The following is a 24,720-nucleotide window of genomic DNA, read 5'->3' as shown; positions in this document are numbered from 1 at the left end:
GATGCAGGACTCAAGGGCAGGGGAACGAACACAATGGCCGCCCAGCCCCACTAGGCAGCAGAAGAGGGGCGGGAAACGTGGAGAACACTGGAAAGAAACCCATCAAAGCCAGAGCAACAGACAAAAGAGATGCAGGCCTCCCGTTCCTCTCGGCCTGTTCCAGCCGGCTCCACCGCCAGTGCCGGACTCACGTGCCGCCAGGGCTGGCGGCTCTCCCGCGCCCCTCTTTGTTATGTGGGCAATTGTAGCTCGCCGGGAAGAGGCGGCTGCAAAGGGAACTAGAACGCAGCCTAAGGACTGAAGACAAGGACTCCAGCCCGGGATCAGTAGCAGCACTAAAGGGTTGGAGAGGGGGGCTTACCCCATAACACCCCCCATCTTCTAAGGTGGAAACAACCCACGTTTTCTTAACCTCTTAGAAAGTCCTACAAAAGCACAGCAATAAGCCCTCTTAGCCACACTGCCATCCCTACGCCTCTCTTAGATAGAAATTTGGGGGCTGTTACTATCTGGCGCTGATAGATTTGGGGGGAGGCACATTTCAATCCGAATTGGCAAAAAGAACAGCAATTCCCTCATCTCCGTGGCTCTACAGAAAAGTGGGAAATCAATCTGAATTAAGGACAGATTCTGGGATGGGCTGAAGAGCTCACTGGGCTAGGAGTAAGGAAGCATAAATTTCCTCCTCGCCTGCGCCCTTTATCTGGGTCCCCTTTTCTTCTTCTCTCTTCGGGACGTGTCAACTGCAGACAGGTTTCCTGCCCCCAAGAGAAGAGAGGGGTGCTCTCCCCCGCTTGCAAGGCAAACCTTCTGGCCTCCTGGTTCCTCAACCCTCCACACTCGGGATGCTGCCGCTCCCCGCCCCCTCCCCCCCTTTTCTTGGTCTCTGAGATGTAATTAATTGTCTGAAACGTCCAGGCTCATCCCCCAAACTGTTTTATGTACCTTTCTCGCCTTTGGCTTCTCTCTCACTCTTCAATAGCTCGAGGCAAATTTGAAGCAATTAGGGACCCCGAGTTTTCTAAAAGCTGCAATTAACGTCTAAATTTCCGCTGATTACAGACTTGGAGCACAGTGCAGGGGGAAGAGGAGGGGGTCAGATCTCGGCTTAACGAAAGCCGGAGACAGAAAACCCAATTCCCGCTGAGACTCCCCACTCCTCAACACCGCTCCCTACACAGACCCCCGACGTCCCATTAAGCAAAGAAACCACACACAACACAACAAAAACAACACTCTTGCCGCCGGTCCCTCCCCACGCCCCCCCCCCCCCGAGAAGCCCTCAAGGATCACTGCCACCCCCAGGCCTGCGAGGTTCCCACTCTCCAGCGACCCCAAATCGCCTAGCATCCCTGTCAGTCGAATGACCTCTGGCCGGGAAGGGTCAGGGCCCCAGTTCTTTCCAGCCACCAGCATCGCGCTCTCCCTTCCCTTTCCGCCGGCGTAGCCTCCCCGCGTCCCAGCGCCCTCACCTTCCCCGCAGTCGATTAGATAGGAAACTGGGGCAGGACCTACTTGTGGGACGCAGGTTGGCAGTATTGGGGTCCGCTCCCGCGTTCGAGGAGGTAGCGGATGAAGAAGGGGTCGAAGACGCCATCAGCTCGGTCGTCCCGGGGCCTCCGCTGTCCGGGGTCCTTGGCTGGTCAGGCGCAGAGACAGGCTGTAAAGAAAAGCGATAGCTATGCGGGGAGGGCTTCTGGGGTCCGGCGCGGGGTAGGCTCCCCCTGAAGTCCTGGCGGGGGGTGGGGAAGAAGCGGGAGGAAGGGCAGCTAGCCCGCTGGGTCGGGGTGCGCGGGGGCTCCGAGACCCCGGCACCGGCAACGTAGCCCCGGGCGGCTCTCCAGTCGCGGAGTAGCGGGGCGACCGGGAGCGCAGCGCTGAGACTGGAGGAGCCCCAGGCAAGTGCAGGGCGCGAGGAAACGGGGACTGGGCTAGAAGGGCAAGGGAGGCTCAGTGCGCGGTTTTCCAGCCGAGCCGCGACAAGCCCCATTGGGCTGTCAGCAGCCGGCGGGCGGGCAGACGCGGGGAGGGTGCACGGGGCGGGCACGTCTGGGTCTGTGTCTGATCCCCGCTGTTGTGTCTGGCCAATTCCCTGGAAAGAAGGAGGCTAACTGCTCCGGGGACCGAGGACTTCGGTGAGACAAGGTGAGGAAAGAAAAGGCCCAGATCTTTCCGTTCTTACTCGGACTTGGCCGGTGACGAACTACAGCCACCTGCACTCCAAACAGCCAGAAAGCAGAGGGTCGCAGCCTCGCTCGTCTCCCTCCTGTCCCACCCCGCTTTGAGCCATCTCGAAGCCCCGGACAAGGCTCAGCCCAGGATTCTGTTTCCCCTCCACCCAAATCTCTGAGGTCCCCGGATTTCTCGCCGCACAGACTCGGAGAGGGCGAGGGAGGCACCAAAGGGGAACGTCACCAGGGAAACAAATTTGCGCCCGGCGCGCGGGCGGCGGAAGACGAGGATTGGTGCGCTGCGCCCCTGCTCCGCGCTGCGCGGTGGCGTCCGACGACTCCGGGACGGGAGTGCGGGCCGACGCGGGTAGATCTTAGAGCCCGCGGAGAAACGCCCACCGGCCGCCGCGAGCCCACGCTCCCCAGGACCCCGCGCCTAGCCCCGCGCGCGCACTCTCCCGGGAACGCCGGCGGCGGGTAGGCTGTCGCTTCTAGGAAAGTAACAGGTTACCCGTCCGCGTCGCGCCTTCGGCGGCGGCTGCCCCGGAGTCCTCAGGTGAGACGGGCGCGCGCAGCCGGGAAGCGCAGGGGAAAATCACTCTCGATCCACTTGTTCGCTAGCCTCAGCCTCCGGCCGCGCAGCCCCGGGCCGTGCGTCCCGCTAGCGGGGCGAGGGCGAGGGCGGCGGTCTGTGCGCGGCGCACCAGCGGAGAGCCAGGACTCGGGCGGGCGGTGGGCACTGGGCGCGGAGGGCAGGTGGCGGCGCCCGGCGTGAGGGTTGACCGAAAAACCGCGGGCGAAGGAGACCCAGCGGCACGGCCGAGGCTGGGCACTGGAAAGTCCGGCGACCGCGCGCTTACCCACCTGGGCTCGGAGACGGCAAGCCCGGCGCTCCCGCCGCTGCTCTGCGCGGCGCCCAGCGACCCCGTCGGTTGGTCCGGCTCTGCCACAGGCTTCCCCGCCCGGCGTCACCTCCAGCTGCTGCCGCGCTCCCGCTGGCACTGTCCCGCACGCTGGCGCCGGGAGGAGACGAGAACGCCGGGGAGAGGCTGCCGCTCGGCTTCGGGGGAGGCGGGGGCGGAGGAGGGAGGCGGGACCGGCTCGGCGGGGCAATCACGCGGCCGATGCTCGCGGGGGCAGCCAGTCGGCAGAGCCGCGGGGCTCCTTTGCAGGTGCCCGACCGCCTCTGGAGCTTTATACGGCGATTATAAATCCAGATCACGGTTTTGCGCACGGGGGAAAAAAAAGAAAAAAAGGTCCTATGAGTAATCCAGAATGTACTCAACACGGGCTATTTTTTTTTTTTTTTAATGGGGAGTGTCGGGTAAGGCGAGGGTAAAGATAATTCCTGCGAGGAATTCTGCTTGGCTGGCGCTTCTCCCTCCCTCAGCTCCCCCCTCCCCCGTATTTTTGAGAAGACGAAAGCAGTGGCTTCGCCTCAATTTCTTTCCCAGTAGTTCCCCAGATGGGCGACCCTTCCGCGCGCGAGCTCGCCCTGCGTGCTCCGTGGCTCTCCACTCAGCCCGGATTGTTGCAGAAGCAAAGGAGGCAGGGACGAGGGGGGACACTCAGACCCCCGAAGGAATCTCCGTTTCCTTTGCATTTGTTCGCTCGTTCAGTTCAAGGTCTCCCCAAAGTACCTTACTTGAGCACAGCTACCCAGGGTCACAGCAGAGAAAATAGTCCCGTTTCCCACTCATTTGCGCTCCCTCCTAGTGTCCCCCTGGTATGAACGAATCAGAGGCTTGGACTAGAAATAAGTGGTAAAGATGTATTCACGGGTTTTAGGGTTTGCACACTAGAAACACAATTAGGCAACACCCAGACAGTTCCGAAGAAGAAAGATAGGCGGAGGATTCTTACACTAAACATTCTTAAGAAAATTCCGTTCTGCATTCTTAGCTTCTGGGGTGATCCGAGTGATACCCTCTAGACGACAGGGTGGTGTGGACAACGGTTGTCGGGTGGTCTGGGCCCCTGAATGCTCTTTCTTAGTCCTCACAGGTAATTGGAAGGTTACCTGGAGGGTCGATGTGTATCCAGGCATTGAGGCAAGACCGGAAAGTTAAAAAGTTGAAGTTCCCAGATTAGTTAAAATAAGAGTGGAATTGTTTCCTCATGCCTCAGCCTACTTGATTTTTAGTAATTTAGCAGCTTGACTATGGTGACTTCATTTTATTTCTTTTTTCTGTTCCTCACTGGCTTTGGTCTTCTTGGTGATGGGGAAAGAAGTAATTCTGATTGATCACATCTGAAGGCTGGTAACATGCACGAGCGCTCCTCTACCCACACGGGGAACCCGAGCACTGAGCTGTCACTGTGTGTGTAAAAGCCCTTGATTTTTAAGGATTCTCCTTTTGCAATATGCAAGCATATTTAATGGCATGACGCGTTCAGAAAGCCCCTCACCACAAAAAGGCGTTCGCGGGGAAATGTCCACCAGAGGGCGCCAGAAACCCAGAAACCGAGAGGCTCACCGCTGGCTGAATGTCTCCTGCGGCGCCAGAGCCCACACCTGGAGGGGCTGGCCGCGCTCTCCTGTCCCTTCCAGCCTGCCTTCGCGACCCTCGTTGCTAAATTGTGTCCTCCTCTTTCCGCTACTTGAGCTGCTTTTTATTTAAGGCAAAACAAAGTAGATCTTTGTGTGTGTCTGGATGACCCCGGGTAACCTTTACTCGTTTTCACAGTGACTTATGTTTCCCTTTTGCGGCGCAGCCGGCAAAGGTTATTTATGGACACGTTTGCGGCCTTGCTGGTCCACCCGGGGCCTGCCCCTCCTCTCCTGACGTCTTAGCCCTTTCCACCGCGACACCGTGGAAACGCGGAGAAATCTTACAAATCGTTGAAAATTCTTAAGGGAGATGGAAGGTTCGCCTTGAGAAGACAGTCCGATCAGTGAGAGACCTCGCTGTGAGGTTTGAAACAACCGCGTTGTCCTTGATACTAAAGAAAATACTGTTGCCCTCTCTTCGCCTTACAGTAAAATAAAAACCTGGGCACTTGTTAAAGACGCAGGAGCACCCTGAACGGCGGGCCTGGGGTGACGCACCGCAGACCACTGTCTGGGGCCGGGCAGGGTGGGCGTGCCCACTCCGCGCGGGGATCGCTCCCCCGCACCGCGCACCGCGCAGCTGCTCTGCCGGGCTGGAAACACGCGGTCTACCGTCAGGTGAGGCTTCCAATGCCACCCACGCCCCCTCCTCCAGCCTCCCCGAAGGGATCGTTGCACCAATCACGGAGCCCCGCGCCGGCGCTAAATTATGCAAGACGCTTGGCGCTGGGGGGAGGGAGGGCGGTGCGGGGTGCGGGAGAGAAGAGAATACAAATCCCGGCGCCCCTCGGGGTCAGCTGCCCCGGGAAGGCGCCTGCTTGCCCTCGGTCTCCTCGGCCTTCTCCGGGGCCCGGGAGTCTCCTAAAGGAAGACTTGCTTACTTTCACCTGTGTCATCAGACCGAGAAACTTGCAGCCACTCCCCTCCGGACCCCCGTGTCCAAGCCGCTCACCCCCACGTTTTAGCCCAGAAAATTCCCGTAGGAAAAAGCAGTCTGCAAGACCAGGTAGCAAATTAAAGCTCAGTGGGTCCAGCTGCGAGGACATCCCTCCCTTTCTCCTTTATGGACGAGGAGGGATAAGGGCTCGTCCTTATTTTTTAAATGTTCAGTTAAACATTAGAAATTAAACGAATATTTGTCACCTACTATGTGCCGGGCACTGCTCTCATGGAGCTCACCCTGTCCCGACAACTCGTACTATCCCTGCACTCAAGGAGTTGGCATTCCAGCTAGGTGGGGAGAGTTACAGACTTGGGGGATTTCGATTAATTTTCCAATTATCTCTGACCCTCAGCTAGAATCCTGGGCTCAGAGGAGACGGGAAGGAACGGGAGGGGGAGGTCTGGCATCCCGCACAGTCCCAGCAAGTCGAGGTCAGAGGCGGGGCGCGGACTTTTCAGCACCAAGGACAGCGCCCACCGGGCGTCCCCCCAGCCTCGCAGGTCCGCTCCGGCCCGCAGCTCCGGGCCCGCCCGCCCCGCCCGCCTCCTTCCCGGGCGGCGCCTGAGGTTCGTTCCCCCCGCTGGCAGCGGTGGAGTATTTCGCCCCCTATTCGCCTCCTCGCAAGAACTCGTACCGAGGGGTGGTTGTGGCCGTCTTTTAGCTCTTCAGAACATTTGGAATCTTTATTTTTGTGTTTTTCACTCTTCCTTTTATCTTTTATTACTACCGGGGGAGATGCTGCGGACAATGGGGGTGGGTGGGAGGACGACACCCTCTCCGGGGACTGGAACCGGCGGGGAGGGGCGGCCCGGAAGGGAGCGGCGGCCGCCCCGCTGTTTCGTTTCCCTTTGATCTGCGGGTTAGCGCTTTGAAGACCCGGGGCCGCGGCGCCCCGAGGCGGGAGGAGGGGGCGAGCTCGCCGGCTGCGGACGCTCGCGCCCGGGTTTGCTAGCCTGCAGCCCGGGCTCCTCGATCCTGGCCGCCCGCACGTCCTCCCCTTAGGTCTGCGTGGGCTGCGCCTCGGGAGCACGGCCCCGCGCCCACGGCGCCCCTTCCCCGGAGGTGTAAGGGTGGTCCGTCCGGATTCGGAGAAGAGCCTTTCGGCAAAGGGGGAAAGGAGTGGGTGGTGAGAGGGTAAGGCGTGGAAGGGGCGCCCACCCGGGCTGCGGGGGAGAGTTTTATGCGTGAAATAGCGTCCACGTCAAGGTAAGTAGGAAACGTCAATCTCGATTTTTTTTTTTTTTTGACGTATTTAGCATTTACAGCCTCCGGGAAAGGTGATTTAGAGCCACGGTATTTGTTATTTTTAGCCAGCTGTTTAAGGTCTATTTTAGTGATGAGAGAGAGAGACGGGAGGGGGGGAGGAAAGAGGGGGAGAGGGAGGGAGAGAGAGAGAGAATGAGAATGAATGGATGGGAATGGCAGTGCTCACGAGGGAAACGTCTGTCCCGCACGCCGGGGCTGTAGGGAAGCGTTGGTACCTGACACCGGCTTTCCTTAGGTCGGAGCTGAGCTGTGTTCAGTGTGTTTGTGAACTTTAATGATAATTCCCCAGATCATTCTGGACTTTGGAGACCACAGCTAAATCGACAGCCCCGCCCCAGCCGACCACACCGCGCGGGCTCCGCGGGGACAGGGAGGGTTACGCGGGCGCCGAGGGAGGCGGAGTTGCAGCCGGGACGCTGGGGAGGACTCGGGGAACCACCACCTTTTCTCCTCGAGAGCTGAACCGCTCAGATAATAGGCAAATGGCCCCTACCCCCTGCCATCCAGAAGATGAAAGTGTTCTAATAGTAAAGAAATTAATCAAGGAGGACAGAGTGATTTGTATCAGGGCAAATCTTGTACAAATCTCAAGACGCCCGATTCTTGTTCTTCCGAGAATGAAGACAAAGAGGCCACCAGGTGGCGACAGACGACAATTTCTGGGAACAGACGACGGCCCCACGACGGAGCAGTTCTTCCAGGAAACTGCAGGCCCTTTCCAGTTCACGCTCGTCCCCTGCCGTGTTTCACGAAGGAGAGATGCCGCCGGAGGTGGTTTGGAACACCCGGAGTCCCTGTCCGTTTGGTGAAAGAGGAGGAGGTGCAGAGTATCATTTCTCACAGAGCTGCTTGTCAAAGATACTCTGAAGAAGGGAGGGAACCCTTTGCTCTTCAGCAAGGTGTCTCACTGAGAAACTGGAGACCAAGGAAATAACAGATTTGGATTGCAATTCTGACAGAGAGCTTTTAGGATGTATCTGTTTTCTTCGTTCAACAAAAACTGAGGCAAATTCAGTCCTTTCCCAAAAGAGTGGGATGCAAGAAAGATGACTTCCCATGAGATGCTTTTAGTGAAACAGTATGGAATAGGATACTAGGTATAGTAACATTTTATCCACTTCTTTCCGTGTAAAGTGCTCTTGAACTATTTAAAATAACAGGCATTTAGCCCTTGTTTTAGACTTAGATGTATGGGACTACTGTTTGTGAACGTTCTGGAAAGTTCTGATTTAGTTTCAGAGAACCTGATAACTTCTATTTCAGATAGGATTCATGACCTAATCCTTCCTGGCCAGTTGCTCAAAGGAGAAAACTGGAACCTAAAGGAAAGGGATTCTTCATCTCTGCTGCTCTGGATCAGTCCTCTTCTTGTAAGAACTGGAGTGTTACCACACCCAAGGGTCTTGCCCGTATCATCTGAAATCCCCACCACGGGTTTTTCCAGGGCAGTCAGCCACCTGGAGCTCACTCTCTCTGTCTTACTGAGTCCCAAGGCCGAGGTCCTGTGTTCTTTGCTTTGGGTGTGTCAGGGATCCCTGAGATCTACACAATGTGAAATCTCAAGCAGTCTCTAAGCATCTTCTCACTGGGGCTATAAGCACATTTTTCTCAACTTCATAGCCAGGGACAAGCCACAGGCAAGCATCAGAGCATGGGAAGACTTGAAATGGTTAAGAAAAATTCTCCTCTTCTCTAAATCAGGACTTTATACTCCACAGGTCTGCACCCCCCAGTCCCGACTCTATTTTGGCCACTGGAATGGAGCTGAACTGCAAACCCATGAGTGTCAGTGTGGTGTGTTACGCATCATTTTTGTGGCAGTAGTTGACACATACACCAAGGCAGCCAGGGAGAACCAAGGTGGGACCCAGAGGTGTCTTGGCATAATCTTCCCTGATTGCTTACTGCGGGCCAAGGCTGGACTAATGGTAGTAGTGGTCGGAGGAAGTGGAGTGTGTTAGAGACTGGTCTTTATCTGCTTGTATGTTTCTCTCACTTTAAAACATTATACTACAGAGGTGAGAAATAACTCTCATGGAAATTACATGGTGTTTATTGTATGAATTGTCATTTAACTATCACCTGTATTTTTGCTGATGAGGAAACCAAAGTTCAAAGAGCTTCCAGGACTTCTCAAACCACACCCTTCGTGGGAAGTGGGCTGCAAACTCTTTTTCCTTCGGTCCCAGTGCCCTGTGCACTGCTCAGGGAGGGTTTCCAACTCTGCCATGGAACCACTTGACCTTGAAAAGTCACTTAATCTCTCTGGACTCCCATAATGGGAGGTGTAGGATACCCGATGGGACCAGATAAGGCTTCATTTATCTGAAATAATTTAGTAATAGTATTTGGTGACTCTTCTCATTGGGGGATCTTCTTGTGTTGTGAGCGCTCTAAGGACTCCTTTCAAGGACCTCATGCAGTCTTCTCAGCAGCCTCTTAACAGGAGGAAAAGCAAAAACTTTCATGTCAGTCAGCCAAGTTCAAATCTAGATTCTCCTTATCAGCTATTCTTTATTGCTGTAAATTTTCTCAATTGTAAAATGAGGGCAAATACCAGCTTTGTGGGCTATCTTATCTGATGTCCCTAAAACTCAGCAAGTCCAACTGTGCCTCATTTATGGTGCGCAATAAATGTTAATTCTGCTCCCACCCTACCCCCTAGTTCAGCAATGATTTTGATCCATTTAAATGTCTCCGTGGAGGTGGAAGCAAAGCCTCACAAGTGTTTTATTTTGTTGCCCATTTGTTTCAGTGGAGCTTGATCACCCCTTGGCATGGACTTGAGGCCCTTTAGTCTGGTCAGAATTAGAGGTTTTTTAACCCACGGAGAACTTTTGATTCCAAGAGGATAAAACTTTCTGATGGGATACAGATTCACCTGACAAGGGGTGAAAGGGAGCCTGTTCAGGGAGGAGATCCTCACTCTGCCCCAGCGACACTGCTGTTTCTTGAACACCGGAGGCATGCTCCCTGCAGGGACTGGACAGTTACTGTTCCCCTGCTTGGGAAGAAAGCTCTTCCCTGGAGTAGCTGTACGATTTGTTCCTCCTGTTCTTGGTCTTTGCTCAAATGTTCAAACGTTATTTTCTCAGTGAGACTTTGCTTTATCCTTCTATTTAAAATTTCAATACCCCCCCAGTACTTCCTATTCCTTCCGTTTTTTCTTATACCACTTGACATACTGTATATTTTACTTATTTATTGTTCCTTTCTTCCCACTAACATATAAGCTCCATGAGGGCAGGGTTTTTTTTTCTTTAATCAAAGTATTCCCAGCATAGCATGGTTCCTGGAACACTGTAACCAGCCCATGCACACACTGCTGTCTTTTATTTGTGCGGTTGAATAGATACGACATTCCTAACCTCTTCAGCTGGCCATTTAGAAGGCACCTGGCAACTGCAGAATGAGCACGAGCAGTCATTTTGCATCAGTTTCTTTTCTTCATCTGGATTCAGAGAAGTTGAGAAGAAAATGTAGAGAAGGAAGAAGTCAGTCCCCAAAAATCAGAGCCACCTAGGAGACTTCAATTATCCTAAAAGGGAGCAGCTAGTTATGTGAGTATTCAAACCGCTGCTATAATAGTTGTGAAAGATCTCAATTTAGCAAGTTTTAATTTGAGACAAGTGTCTTAAAGTGTTCTTTTAATTCCACTTAACACGTGTCATTTTTCACATTTTTCCTCTTATTTTCTTTCATTGGTGAGTTGCAAGCTAAGAGAAGAAGGTAGCGTTAGGATGGGGATGTTGGCTGTTGACTCACGTATTCTGCCCACCTCCGGTTGCGTTCTTCTGACACCAACAGGAAGAAACTGAACTTGGTGCCGGTTATGATGGAGAACAGATTTTCCTCCTAACACACTGTCCAGGAAACTGAAACTCATCATCTTTACAGAATGATCATGCTCAAATAATACTTTCTACAGAAAGACATTTAGAATGACTTTATTACAGATGAAGACACACTTAGGGACCCGAGGGCATGAAACACCAAAAGCCTTGTCTCAGGACAGAAGAGGAAGCAAGCTAAAAGTCTAGCTAAGGGGCAAAAGAAACTCATGAAAGTTACCCAACTATTACAATTATATGGGTAATGTCCCATACCTATTTGTGTGCGGTTATCCAGAAAATGAAATGAGAATGAAGATTCGCCAGGCAAGCTCTATATATTGGTTACCTATGTACCTGTCACCTTTCAAAAGTCTAGTCAGTCAATGTGGATGAGAACTGAGCACTGATTGTCAAAATTCTAAAGACACACACACACACACACACACACACACACCCCACCCCCCCCCACCCCCAGATTTGACTCTGCCAGTTTCCAGGCATGTGGTCTTTACAAAGTTACTCTCTCTCTCTCTCTAGGCCAGTTTCTTCGTATGTGAATGGAGATGATAATGTCTATCCTACACTAACTGGTGTTATGAATAAAGCATTGAGATATGAAATGTACAATGCCTAACACACTGCTCATCAATGTGCTCTCGCTCATCAGTACATATAATTATCATCCTTCCTAAACATGCTCATCTTAAACATTTAAAAAATAATACTCTTTGTGCCTATGTCCTCCAACCATACTTCATCGTTTTCCTTTCCTTGTTCTCCTCTTCCTCACTTCAAGTGCACTCATACTAATATGCGTGTATGATGTCCTCCCCGCCAGATGGTTCTGCTCTCACTAATGCTCTCACCAACCACCTCTTTGTGGCTATCCAATCGCCCTTTTCGGTTCTTATCTCACTTGTTCTCTCTGTAACTTTTGGCAAAGTAGATCTTTCCAGACCTTCAAACTGTTTTTTTTTTTAAATTTTATTCTTGCCCTGGCTGGTGCGGCTCAGCGGATTGAGTGATGGCCTGGGAAGCAAGGAGTTGCCGGCTCGGGTTCCCAGTCAGGGCACATGCCTGGGTTGTGGGCCAGCCAGGTCCCCAGTAAAGGGCACGTGAGAGGCAACCATACATCGATGTTTCTTTCTCTCTTTGCCTCTCCCTTCCCCTCTAAAAATACATAAAATCTTTTAAAAAGTTTATTCTTGAAACATTTGTTTTTTCCCTTGGGACTTTGTTTTAAAAGGTTTTCTCTATATTTTAGGGAGGGGGAAAGGAAGGAGGAAGAAGAGAGGGAGAGAAACACTGATGTAAGAAACATCGATTGGTTGCTTCTGGTAGGTACCCCAACCAGGGATGGAACGCGCAACCCAGGCACATGCCCAGAGCCGGAACTGGACCAGCAACCTTTCGCTTTGTGGTATGACGCCCAACCCACTGAGCCACAGCAGTCTGGGCCTGACCTTGAAACTCTTTTCTGGGTTTCTGTGGTGTACTCCCTATCAGTTAGGAGGCTTTTAGCAGCAGTTATTATTGTCAATCCAAACTGGTTTAGACAATAATAAAGTTATTTCACTTAATATAGCAGCTCTCCGATGCTATCTGACTACTTAACGTAACTAGAGGGTTATACACACTTGCCTTCCTCTCTTCTAGCCACTCCTACAAAACGGTGCAGAATTCCTTCCTCTAAATGTTAGCAGGGTACAAAATGCCCAAAGACTAAACTGTGCTGCAAACATTTTAGATATAATGGTGTGCTGATATAAGAATAAAAATTCAAAATACCTACCTACAAATCAGACTGGCACCTTGAAAAACAAATTATTGGGAATACTTTTCTCACTTTTACCTCAGTTACCTTACAACCTACTTTGAAGATGGCAAAAATTCATCAAGGAATACAGAATCAGCAAAATAATGCAGATTGAGACATCAGAGGTGCAATGAAGTCATGTAAATGTTCCATGAAAGAAGGTAAACATTTTGTTAATTTCGCTCCATTCATTCACTTGGTATATACATCCCATTATTTGCCAGGCACTTGTGCAGCTGCTGGGGTTATAATGGTGAGAAAGACAAAGTCCTGCTTCAGGGAGGTTACATTTTCTGAGAAGAAGGGAGGAGACAGAAAGTACAACTAGTTAGCCCTGGCTGGTGTAGCTCAGTGGATTGAGCGCGGGCCTGTGAACTAAAGGGTCAATGGTTCAATTCCCAGTCAGGGCACATGCTTCGATAGTGGGACAGGTCCCCAGTAGGGGGTGTGAGACGCAACCACACATTGATGTTTCTCTCCCTCTCGTTCTCCTTCCCTTCCCCTCTGTCTAAAAATAAATAAAATCTTTAAATAAATAGTTTAATAAGAACGTTAGGTAGTGATGTATGCTATAAAGAACATACTGATATAAAAGCACCTGGAAGGACTAAGAGTATGGATCTGGAGCTATAACATCCATGTACAAACCCGGGCTCTACCACTCAACAGGCATATGATGCTCTATTTATTTTTAGAGAGAGGGAGAAGGGGAGGAGAAAGGGGAAGAGAAACATCGATATGTGATCAGTTGCAAGCATCCAACTGGGGATCTGGCCCACAACCTAGGTGTGAGTCCTGACTAGGGATTGAACCGGTGACCTTTTGGTTTGCAGGAGGACACCCAACCCATTGAGGTTGTTATGGGTTTTCAAATGCTGTTTTCCTCTCTGAGAAACTCACACTGAGCTAAGACCTAAATATTAGAAAGGAGTTCAAACTAATATAGATAAATTAAAACAGCTCTGTACCAAATAAAGAAGAATTATAATGAAATGCAGCTCTGTTCTTTATATTTCCATGTTACACAGTAATAGAAATATGTGAAGATTAGACCACAGTAGCATCTTTCATCACCCATCTTCACATTCATCCGAGCTTCCTTCACTTAGCTCCTCGCTGCTTTCTCCTTCACTCCCACCGCTACTGTCTTCTTCACTATCTTTATCATCTTCCTCAAGATTTGGAGATTTCTCTGCCACAGAAAGAAGAAAAATTGCTTAATATGTTTCTTAATATTTCCACTCTGAAAAACTGTAATTCTCCTTGCTTCTCCCTCCACCAAGAAATACTTATTTTTGGAACATGAGAACTGAGCTGAACTTTGTTAACTTTATATAGGGTTAAATTAGTAGTACAAATAAAAACATCTTACTGGCATAAAGATGTTTGCAAATTTAAAGTAAACTGAAAACTAGGTCTATGAAAATATTTTTATTATTGTGAATGTAATTCTTAAAGAGAGTAAGTGAATTCTTAATAGAATAGGGTAATTTGGAGGGTACTGGCTTTCCCTGGAATTGTGGGGTGGTCACTTAACAGAAGAGGCAATTAGCACGTTCTGTTCCCCTGAAGACTATGGTGCATGATGCATGTGTCCAGGAAGCCTGCTTTGTTTGGTCAGTTCCACCCCAAAGACGACAGGAAGTCATCCTGACCATCCACAAAGGACAAGCTGGTTTCATTAAACCATCCAAGACAACCACCTAGACTTTTCTTAACCACTTCCTGAGGGTGTACTTTGCCGATCTCCTGGGATAATGGGTTTTTAAATAGTGACTGCTCATAGTTCTATGAGAAAAGGAATTTTAATTTTTAAATTTACCCATCAGCAACATTTCTTCAATAAGTGACAAAAACTCCTTGGCCTCAGGATTTTCTGGTTCATAAATTAGGACTGAAAACAGACAACAGAAGGTGTGTTATTAACATTCAAAGTGTTTCAGCAAACAGGCTCCTCAGAATGAGGTTCGAACAGAGTAAGTGAAAATGCACAAAGCAATAAACATCAACAATTATACCATGGGTATATTTAAGTGCAAAGAGAGAAAATGCTCTACTTACCTTAGGTGTTTATAGAGAAAGCTCATTCTATTTTCTACCTCCTGTCCAAAGAATCAACTTGTCACTCTGAGGCTTCCCTCATAGGCCTGAAACCGAGGTGTTTCGTAACTAATTCCACAAACAAGGCACACATACTGCAAAATATGGACACTTCGCTACTAAGAATGTGTGCCTAGAGTCTGCCAGTCCCTCATCTCATCGCGGCCTCCCCAATCTGCATGACAACCTTTACTAATGGCCTCATTGGAACCCCCTGAACACAAAGGAACACAATTGGTTTTTTGTTTTGTTTCATTTTTTTGTTTTTGTTTTTTAGTGCAAGCTCTTCCAGGGTAGAGATGCCATTTCTGAAAACCCATCTTTCAAACAGGAAAACTGATGTTTCTTATTTTTCTTCATCCTTAAACCTTTTACCCTAGCTTGCACCCCAGTCATTGCCTCCCCCGTTCATCAGACCCATTGTTTTCAGCGCTGTTTATTCCTTTTTGTTGATCCTTCCTGTGAATGTGCATGCGAATGTGTCATCTTTCCTTTGGACCATACCAATGGATTTTTTAAGGCTCACTGGTGTGTTACCAATGTCCTAGAGAGCAGAATGATTTACACGTTTTGTTTGAGAGTTTTCTGGACTGTTTTATTTTCAGGTCTCTCTCTACCGTCTTCCTGCGTGTCTTGAGGAGTGTTCATAATCTGCATCATCTATTTCATGTCGTGGCTCCTGTGCAGTATCTTGGTGGCACCCAGGGGGCACTGAAACCTCAAGTGTGCTGTCGCCCGGCTAAGAGTGAAAGAGGACTGTGGGTGGTTCGGCCAGGCCCCCCTCTGGCTTTCATCCTGGCACACCAAATCAGCATCTTTATTTCCTGATCCACTGCCGTAACAATCTACCATCAGTCAGCGTGGCTGTGTGCCTGCTCAGGAGCTGCTTCTGAGGATCCCATAGGTATTTGTACATCTTTTAATGTTTCTAATAAAAGTAACTTTTTATACATTTTAACTTGGACTAAATCTTTCCCTGAGGCTAAGCCTCTTTCTAGAGTGGGGGTTCTCCAACCCGCTCCTTGAGAGACTAGTTTCCTAAGAGGTGAGCACGTACTTGGAAAACCAGGTTAAATAAAGTTAACCAGGGAACGTTTACAGTAAGAAGCAGTTAAAGGATTTTATAGAACTACAAACACGCTCGTAACTGTTATGAATCTTATAGAGAGGAGAATGTGGTTTTCCCAATTTTTTATCCCCATGGGGTCCTTTTTGGTAGGACATTTATTAAGAAGTGTTATCAATTTCCTTGTAACACAGTTTAGAAAATTCCTTATTGCAATTAGGATTATTCCATGGGGTTAGAGCAGGAGATCAGCTGATCTCAGGGTCTAACAAAAACTCTGGCAGCTGTTAATTTTCAGAGAGGAAGGTGTCTGTGTTGAAGCTTAGCCCAGCAGTGTCCACTCCAGGTGGTGAATCAAACATTCTTACTCTCTGACAGGTCAGTAAAGTTTGAAAAAAAAGTACGAGAAGCTTCTAGCACATGCAGATGGTATTCTGGGGCTGTTTCCCAGCCTGGGCAAATAAACAGAGCCCAGTATGGACCTTGAAGAATCCAGGTTCTGCCACTGTCTGGCTGTGTTGCCTTGCAAAAAGTGTTTAAAATCTTGTATTTCAGTTCCTTTATCTGTAATAATACTATTGGACACCTTGGGCTACTTTAATGAATCAGGGAGATAATGTAGATAAAGTATTTAGTCCAGTCTTTGGTGCATGATAAGTGTTGAATAAATGTTGATTATTGTTAAGTTTTCCTGGAATGGTCTGGGCCTAGAGAAAGGCTTGATTCCTTCCTAAGAATTCAATGGATACTGTCTTCTGACTGAAGCTAGGGCAGGGAGCCCGGGGCTCTGCTGCCCATGGGCTTCTAAGTCCCTCAGGCTGGAGGCTGTTCTAGGGTAGAGCGAATGTTGGTCTTGTTCACTGTTTACATCTCTAGGGTGCCCGGGACAGAGCTGCATCCCTCGAAACACTAATAAGTTAAATAAATGAATACAGACAACTGAGTAGAAAGCAGTCCTTTTTTGCCGAGATATAATTGTATCTAGGCTAATAGGACACTGTGATTTACTTTACTCAAAAAGAAAAAAAAACGTTATAGGAACTATGTTTTCTGAAGATACATCTGTATTTGTGTTAGACTTACAATGATGAGAGTCATTTTGGTTTTCAGGCCATTGTTCTTAAACGTTTACAGTTATTATAGTAGATGAATCAGTTATTCCAGGCTGACAGAATCTAGGGCTGCCTGTGAGCATAAGTGTGGTACCTGAGAAGACTGAGTTGCGGATTTTTTCTTACAGGTGAAAAGACCAAGAAATAGGAAGTTTGGCACAAAATCTCACAGTTATTCATGAGATGAACTAAGATAAGTACTTGGGACTCTTGACCTTCAACTCCATTTAAAAATCACGTTTCCAGGGTGCCGCCAATGCCTGGCAGGACATGGCAGGAGCAGCGGTACCAGTTCTGCATGACACAGCAGAAAAATGGCTGTGGAAATATTAGGACCACATAAAAACTGAGTGTGGAAGACAGATAAAATTCAAGCCTTTGCCAACAGGTAAAATTTCTTGGGGGGACCCAATAGAAATTTTTAAAAGGCAGGACAGAAAAGAACCCATGGGTACGTGGGGTGTGAGACAGGAAACTCTGCAGCCAAACAAGATAGAAATGATTGTGCTGTAATCAGACAAGAAGAAAACACACCAGGACCCTGAGGCTTTGTTCAAGAAAATACATTTGTAGAACATTTCCGAAAGGATAAGATGTATTTTTTATATAAATTATTTCACACAATAAATATGTTTACTGATAAAATAAATGTATTAGTCAACCATAGGAGCCACTTCAAACCTGATTGGTCCATAAAAGTGTCTCTTTTCCAAGTCTTTGCCTATCTGACCAGAAATACAAGCTTATTAATAAAATGAGAAAATGGAAATATAGTAGGAAATCACAGGCTTTCAAGCCAGACCTGGGATCTCACCCAAACTTTACCACTCAGTAGCTGTGTGCTTTGTGTGAACTAGTTCTCTTTGCTAGCCCCAGTTTCCTCATCTGTAAAGAAGGCTTAATAATATCAGCCTCACAGAATTATTTGAAGAATTTAACAATGTAATATGAATGCTTCCCTAGTGGGTATTCAATCCATACATACATAAATATGTAAATACATAATCTATGTTTACATACATAAATATATAAATACCTGTAGAGAGAAAGGGGAATGTCTGTAAAAGAGCTAGAAGCAGGAAAAAAGAGACAAAAGAATATCTACACTGTAAGAATGCATATATATATTTTGGGGTCCATGCTGGATGAAAAATTTCATTTGTCTGTTACTGTGCACACAGAGAGGGACTTTGCCAGTCCTCAGCCAAGTGTTCCTGTTGGCACCACAGCACTAGTACCTCCTTCTCCCTGAGGCAGAGTCTGCCTTCAGCTCTCCGTTCTTCCTTGAACTTGCTTGGCACTGCTAAACCTGGGCCCCCTACCTTCATATCAGTAGCTACTCTCTGCCCCAAACCCCCACCTCTGGGCCTCTTTCCCCATGTTTCCTCCGAGCTGCTTCTTTCTCTTGGGAGCAGTATTCTTTCCCAATTTTCTCCCTGGATCATAGTGCCTATCTTAGAGCCCTCCATAGCTCCTTTTCCTAAAGCCTAGTCCTTAGTTTTAGAGGCGCCATGTTTTGACAGAGAAAAAGAGTGCACGGTGTTACTAGATGAGCCAGTAGAGGTGAAAACCAAACCACACCATGTCTATGTCAATCCCAAAGGGTTTTGAGCACGGGGGCTCTAATTTCTGCTTTCAAACTCCCAGCATAATGTCTGGTACAGATACGGTGGTCAATACGCATTTGTTGGAAGGAAGGAAAGATGGGAGTGAGTGACTTTTTAAAGGGGTATAACCCCATTAAGATAGATCATTTGGACTTTTCATCCGCATTGACCTGGCACTTAATGTGTGTTCACTGGCTGGAGTGAGGTCAATAAGCATTTTATTAAGCACCTGCTGTTTATGCAGCACATTGCAGGGCTAAGGCCAAAACTGATGGAGCGACATGAGGATTATCAGTGCATATATTTTGTAAGCCTCAGCCAGAGGCCTTCTAAAACTGATTGATGAATACTGAAAGATGATATACAAATTTTCCCACAATTAGGCTCCACAACAAACTCAAGAGAACGGTGAGCTAAAGCTACAGTCAGTTACTCACTTCTAGCCCCACAAAGAAGAAAGGTATGGTGGGAGGAGGAGGCTTGGGTTCCAGGCTGTGCCACCTGCTCCCTGAGTGTGGCTGATGAGGCTGCTTAACCTCTGCTTCAGTTTCACTGTTTATAAAAATAGAGGATTGGACACAATTCTTTGTAAGGATTCCTTCTGATCAGAAATTCTATGTATGGGCCACCAAACATAGTTCTGATTAAATATTTTCGTCCATGGCTTGTCCAAAGTGTAAAATATGGCTTATTATTTTGGATATAAAATAGGTGTTAAAGCATTCAAGAAACCCATTTTAAAAATTAGCCAATGAGCCCTGGCTGGGTGGCTCAGCTGGTTGGAGCATCATTCCATACACCAAAAGGTTTCAGGTTTGAATCCTGGCCAGGACACATACCTAGGTTGCAGGGTCGATCCCTGGTTGGGGCATGTATGAAAGGCAAACAATTGATGTTTCTCTTTCCCCCTTCTCTCTCTAAAACTCAATAAACATTTCCTCAGGTGTGAATTAAAAGCAAAAATAGCCAATAATTTCAGAAGTGCTGTACCACAGTGGGGACTCGGTGAGGCAAATGAGAGCAGACACTCACAATTCCTAACTACATATTCACTTCCTGCACTTTTACCACGAGACTGAAGTCTAACACCAGTTGGTATTTTGAGTCCTATTGTCAATAATGTTTATTGGAGAGTTGCCATTTCATTTTGAAAATTACTATGACAAATGTATTAGAGAAAAAGATGGGTAAAAGAGTTGAAAACATTGTGGACTTCAACAGATAGTGAGAATCTTTCAAAGTTGTATAATGGACTTTCTAAAACTGGAAAATACATACTTTGAAATTAAGAATTCACTGGATATCAATAAAAAAAACTCACCGGATAGTTTTAACAGCAGATGGGACACAGCAGAAGACAGGGTAAGTCAACTCAAGTACAGACAAATAGAAAATATCCAAACTGAAGCAGAGAAATAAAAAACAAAAACAAAAACAAACCCCAACACTGCCTATCAGATATATGTGGGACACCGTGAAAAAAAGGCTAGTTTATGTGTAACCGAAGATCCAGGAAGAAAAGAGAGAAAGAGCATGGGACATAAGTGACATTTGAAAAGGTAATGGCCAAGAACTGTTTAAAGTTGATGAAAACAACAATCCACAGAATTAAGAAACCCTGCAAACCTCTCCAGTCTCCCTGTGTATAAAAACAAAACTGCAACTATTTTGAACATGAGGTCAAACCACTATAAATCAAAGATAGAAAGAAAAAAAGGAGGATTATATTCTTCTACTTAAAAGTATCCAGCAGTTTCCCATTCAGAGAACAAGTGAAGACCCTTAAACTGTGGAAAGGTGCAGTGCCATATGCACAATCCCCAGCCCCAAACCTCTGTGACCTCATCTCCTATCACGCTTCCCGTCGCTTATTCTGCTCCAACTACATTGTCCTCCTTGTCGTTCGTCAGGCACACTCTCATCTCAGCATATTTGCTATTAGTCCTCCTTGGGACTCACTTCTTCCAGACGCCCACCTGACTAGTTCCTCAACCTCAAGTCTTTTCATGAGGCCTTCTGGGACCATCTTATTTGAAGTGCTTTGCTTCCTCCCAGTACTCCCTTCTTCCCTACTTTATTTTCCTAGACAGCACCTATCTCTCCATATATGAGTTTATTATCTGTCTGACACTAGATATAAAGGCGGAGATCATTTTCTGTCTTGTTGGCTGCTGTATTTCCAGGGTCTAGAACAGGGCCCGACACATGTAGGCACTCAAATAGTTTTGGAACAATTGCATGTTAAGTAAGGGCTGTTGCACTACCTGACACTTCCCTGAAACTAAAGGCGCAAAGTTATCCATTATCATAAAGGTAAGGATTTTGACTTATCTTCATGGTAATTAGTGGTAATTAATTAGTCTCTTTCACTTGATCTCACTCAAAGTTAGTCTAGAAGTCTGAATTTGTCCTTATGCCAATCAATCTAACTTACTGTGAAGATATCACCGAGAAACTATCAGGGAAATTCACTGGACTTACGATAATCAAACGATCTTATATATTATGGAATGGATTTAGAAACAAAGAGAATATTGGAAAACAGAAAGTATTTTGTACTTACTCATCTGACATAATTTTTTAGCCAAATGGTAGTCTTGGCACATTTCTGCTCTTAGGAACTGGAAAACATTAAGAAATTTTACAGATAAATAGTTACAGAAAGAATTTAAGTGTCAATTATAAACTTTCAAGAAAATGTGCCATTAATGATTATTTTGCTTTTAACATTACACATGTGTTTCCAGGAATGAGTTTGTCAATCCCAATTAAGAATATTTAAGAACTTCTCATGGCAAGGCGACATGTAAGTATGACCTTGCGACCTCGCTGCAGCCACATGCTATATATACTACCGGACAATCTGAGGACACATAGGTTGTTGATTCAACTGGAAGACGGTGAAGCCATTAGCCACTTTAATATCCTTTTGATTCAGAGCTTCATCCATAATTACATGATAATACTTAGTTAAAAAATGTAGATTTGCAATTATGTACGTATATTCACTATTTTCCCGTATTGATCTCATACCATCCTGCTTTTACTAGTCCTATTATATTTTTCTTATTACCAAGTAATACATGTCTTTGTATGTAGAAAATTTAAAAGCTAAATAAATACCTTCTGTCCTCAATTTAAAAGACTCTACATCTCTACTATCCAGAGATGTTTATTATTACATCTTCATGTATAGTTTCCATAAATGACCACGTCTTTACCAAAACTAGGATTGTTCAGTAACATTTTAAAAATAAAACTCATGTTCATTTTCACGTATCATAATTATTTTCTCCCATGGAATTAACTATTCATATATATATATATATATAAATATTTATTTAGGCTGCAATTTACCAAACTAATATTTTATTATTTAAATTATGATTCCATTGCAAAAATTAGCCTACATTTAGATGACTGTTTTTGCTCGTACGTGGCATATTCTAAAACATACGTAGATGCGCTAGGTCCACTAGGTCTGTTCTCCAAGAGACATAAGCATGAGTCATACACAACAAAAAGCAAACGAACAGCACTTCTCACACATTTCCAGATATTTGAGAAGTACCCAGGGGCCGTTTATAAAAGCAGTTCTCTACCAGCTTTCTAAGCTTCTCACATGGGTATTAGATTGTTTAGTTTTCTAATGTAAATAAAACTCTTCTAGAAGTTTTTCTACAAATAATTTCATCAGAATTCCCATTTATTCATATATTAATAATTCTCTTATATTAAAAAATCTATTCTTGTCTAAGGCTAATTCTTATTTGTAGATTTCTTCCATTTAATATATCTATGATTGATCTACATCATTTTTCAAGTACCTAGCTCTTAAATTGATATATTAATTTGATTTTACTTTGAATTATTAATTTGTTCCTTTAATTCTTTGTGCTTTCCTTATGCTTATGTTGCTCTTCTAGCTTTTTGGCACTAATATTTAGTCCATTAACTGTCATTCTTGAATCATCATCATCATCATCAAAACATTTGAAATTAAGCACTTTTTAAATGTTTTCATATTTAGTGTTACGGTTATCACTACTTTCTAAATAGGTTATAAGTTTAGATTTTTCTGTTTCTGTTTCTTTTTTGCTTGTTTGCTTATTTTTTTTAGATTCAATTGTTGATAGTTGTGAGTTTATTGCCATTTTAATGTTCATAGTTTTGATATTCTTTTTCTGAAGTCCCTTTAACATTTCATATAAAATGGCTTGGTGATGATGAACTCCTTTAACTTTACCTTGTCTAGGAAGCACTTTATTTGCCCTTCAATTCTAAATGATAGAGTTGCAGATAGAATAATCTGGGTTTTAGGTCCTTGCTTTTCATTACTTTGAATACTTCTTGTCAGTCTCTTCTTGCCTATAAATTTTTTTTTGAGAAAACAGCTGACAGTCTTATGGGAACTCCTTTGTAGGTAACTCTCTGCTTTTCTCTTGCTGCTCTTAAGATTCTTTATCTTTAACCTTCAGTATTTTAATTATGATATGACTTGGTGTGGTCCTCTTTGTGTCCATCTGGTTTGGGACTCTCTGTGCTTCTCAGACTTCTATGTCTATTTCCTTCATCAAATTAGGAAGTTTTCTTTCATTATTTTTTTTTCAAATAAGTTTTAAATTTCTTGCTCTTTCTCTTCTTCTTCTGGCACCCCTAGGATTTGAATGTTGGTATGTTTGAAGTTGTCCCAGAGGCTCCTTAAGCTATCCTTGTTTTTTTTTTTTGTATTCTTTTCTCTTCTTGTTATTCTGATTGAATGTTTTTTATCTTCCTTATGTTCTATATCATTGATCTGATTTCTCGGCTTCATCCACTCCACTGTTGATTCCCCATATTTATATCACTTAGTGTAACCTTCATTTCTGCCTGGATTTTTTTTTATGCTGTTGAAGGACCAGGGAGTTCCTTGAGCATCCTAATAACCAATGTTTCTTTACTCTACATCTAATAGATTGCTTATTTCCATTTTGCTTAGTTCTTTTTGTGAAGTTTTGTTCTGTTCTTTCATTTGTGCTATGTTTCTTTGTCTCTTCATTTTGGTAGCCTCCCTGTATTTTTTCCTATGTATTAGGCAGAGCTGCTTTGATTCCCTGTCTTAGGAATGTGACCCATTGTGCCACCCATAACTTGGATGGGGCAGAGGCTTAGGTATTCTTAGTTGGGCAACCATCATCTGAAGCAGGATGATGAAGTCTCAGACATGGTGCCATGCTCTGTGGCTGTGTGGTGAAGGGCTCAGAAAAGGGACAAGGCTGCTGCCTGGCCTCTGGAGTTTTGTCCTGGAGGAAGCTGTCCCTTGGCAGTCGCTCTGATGCTAGACACTTCTGTTTCTTCCTGTATGCCACTGGTACCCTTCTAGCTGCTGTCCTGCCGCTGGACCGCAGAGGGAGTGAGTCTGTGTAATTTCTAATATGGTTGTCTGCCCTTTAAGTGACATCTGAGAATCCCAGATTCTTCTGCCGCCCTCCAACCTCCACTGGTTTTTACAGCCAAAAGTTATAGGGACTTAGCTTCCTGGCACTGGAACCCTGGGCTGGGTGGTCTGGTGTGAGGGGGATCCCTCACTCCTGAGGTATCCCTCCTGATTTTTATCTACCAGAGGTGGGTGCAGGACTGCCCGTTCCACATCTCCACCTGTCCTACCTGTATTGAAGACTGTGACTTCTTTAATTCCTTGGTTGTCTGACTTCCATACAGCTTGATTTTCTGTTGATTCTGGTGAGTTGTTTTGTAATTTAGTTGTTAAACTTCTTCGTGGTTGTGTGAAGAGGCGAGGTGTGTTTACTTATGCCTCTGTCTTGACTAGATAAAGTCAAGAGTGTTTTTGAGCTTTTTCTTGTTTCTTTGGATAGGCTTGTAATGCTATGAATTTTCCTCTTAGGATTGCTTTCTCTGTTTCCCACAGATTTTGGATTGTTGTGTGTCATTCTCATTTATTTCAAAGTATCTTTTGATTTCTTCCTTTCTCTCGTTGTTGACCCATTTATTGTTTAATAACATGTTATTTATCTTCCATCCTTCTGTACTTTTCAGTGTTTTTGTGATTGATTTCTAGTTTCTTAGCATTGTGGTCAGAGAAGATGCTTGATATGATTTCAGTCTTGTTAAATTTATTGAGACTTGTTCTGTGTCCTAACATGTGGTCTATCCTAGAAAACATCCCATGTGCACTTGAAAAGTAAGTATATTCTGCTGCTTTGGGGTGAAATGCTCTGAAGATATCAATTAAATCCATCTAATCTAGTGTGTTAA

The 24,720-nt window shown here is 46.0% G+C and overlaps 2 protein-coding genes across 5 annotated transcripts in view; both read right to left on the bottom strand.

Moving 5' to 3' along the window:
- GAD1 (glutamate decarboxylase 1) overlaps positions 1–3,532 on the bottom strand; it is a 40,832-nt gene extending 37,300 nt beyond the window's left edge. Inside the window, exons 1-2 of the mRNA XM_053918772.2 lie at positions 3,036–3,532; positions 1,516–1,660 (exon numbers count right to left, since the gene is read on the bottom strand). Coding sequence (XP_053774747.1) covers positions 1,516–1,597 — 82 coding nt within the window. The 5' untranslated portion in view covers positions 1,598–1,660; positions 3,036–3,532. The remainder of the gene's footprint in view (positions 1–1,515; positions 1,661–3,035) is intronic.
- Positions 3,533–11,226: 7,694 nt separating this feature from the next.
- Positions 11,227–24,720, bottom strand: part of ERICH2 (glutamate rich 2) — a 36,735-nt gene continuing 23,241 nt past the window's right edge. For all 4 annotated transcript variants that reach the window (XM_053918768.2, XM_053918769.2, XM_053918770.2 and 1 more), the window contains 3 exons: positions 21,029–21,086; positions 14,403–14,474; positions 11,227–13,772 (listed from right to left, as the gene is read on the bottom strand). In XM_053918768.2, coding sequence (XP_053774743.1) covers positions 13,651–13,772; positions 14,403–14,474; positions 21,029–21,086 — 252 coding nt within the window. In that variant the 3' untranslated portion in view covers positions 11,227–13,650. The remainder of the gene's footprint in view (positions 13,773–14,402; positions 14,475–21,028; positions 21,087–24,720) is intronic.

This window comes from Desmodus rotundus, chromosome 2 (assembly GCF_022682495.2).
Source record: "Desmodus rotundus isolate HL8 chromosome 2, HLdesRot8A.1, whole genome shotgun sequence".
Classification (NCBI taxonomy): domain Eukaryota; kingdom Metazoa; phylum Chordata; class Mammalia; order Chiroptera; family Phyllostomidae; genus Desmodus; species Desmodus rotundus.
Note: the sequence above shows the minus strand (reverse complement) of the source record. Positions and strands in the feature narration are given on the sequence as shown.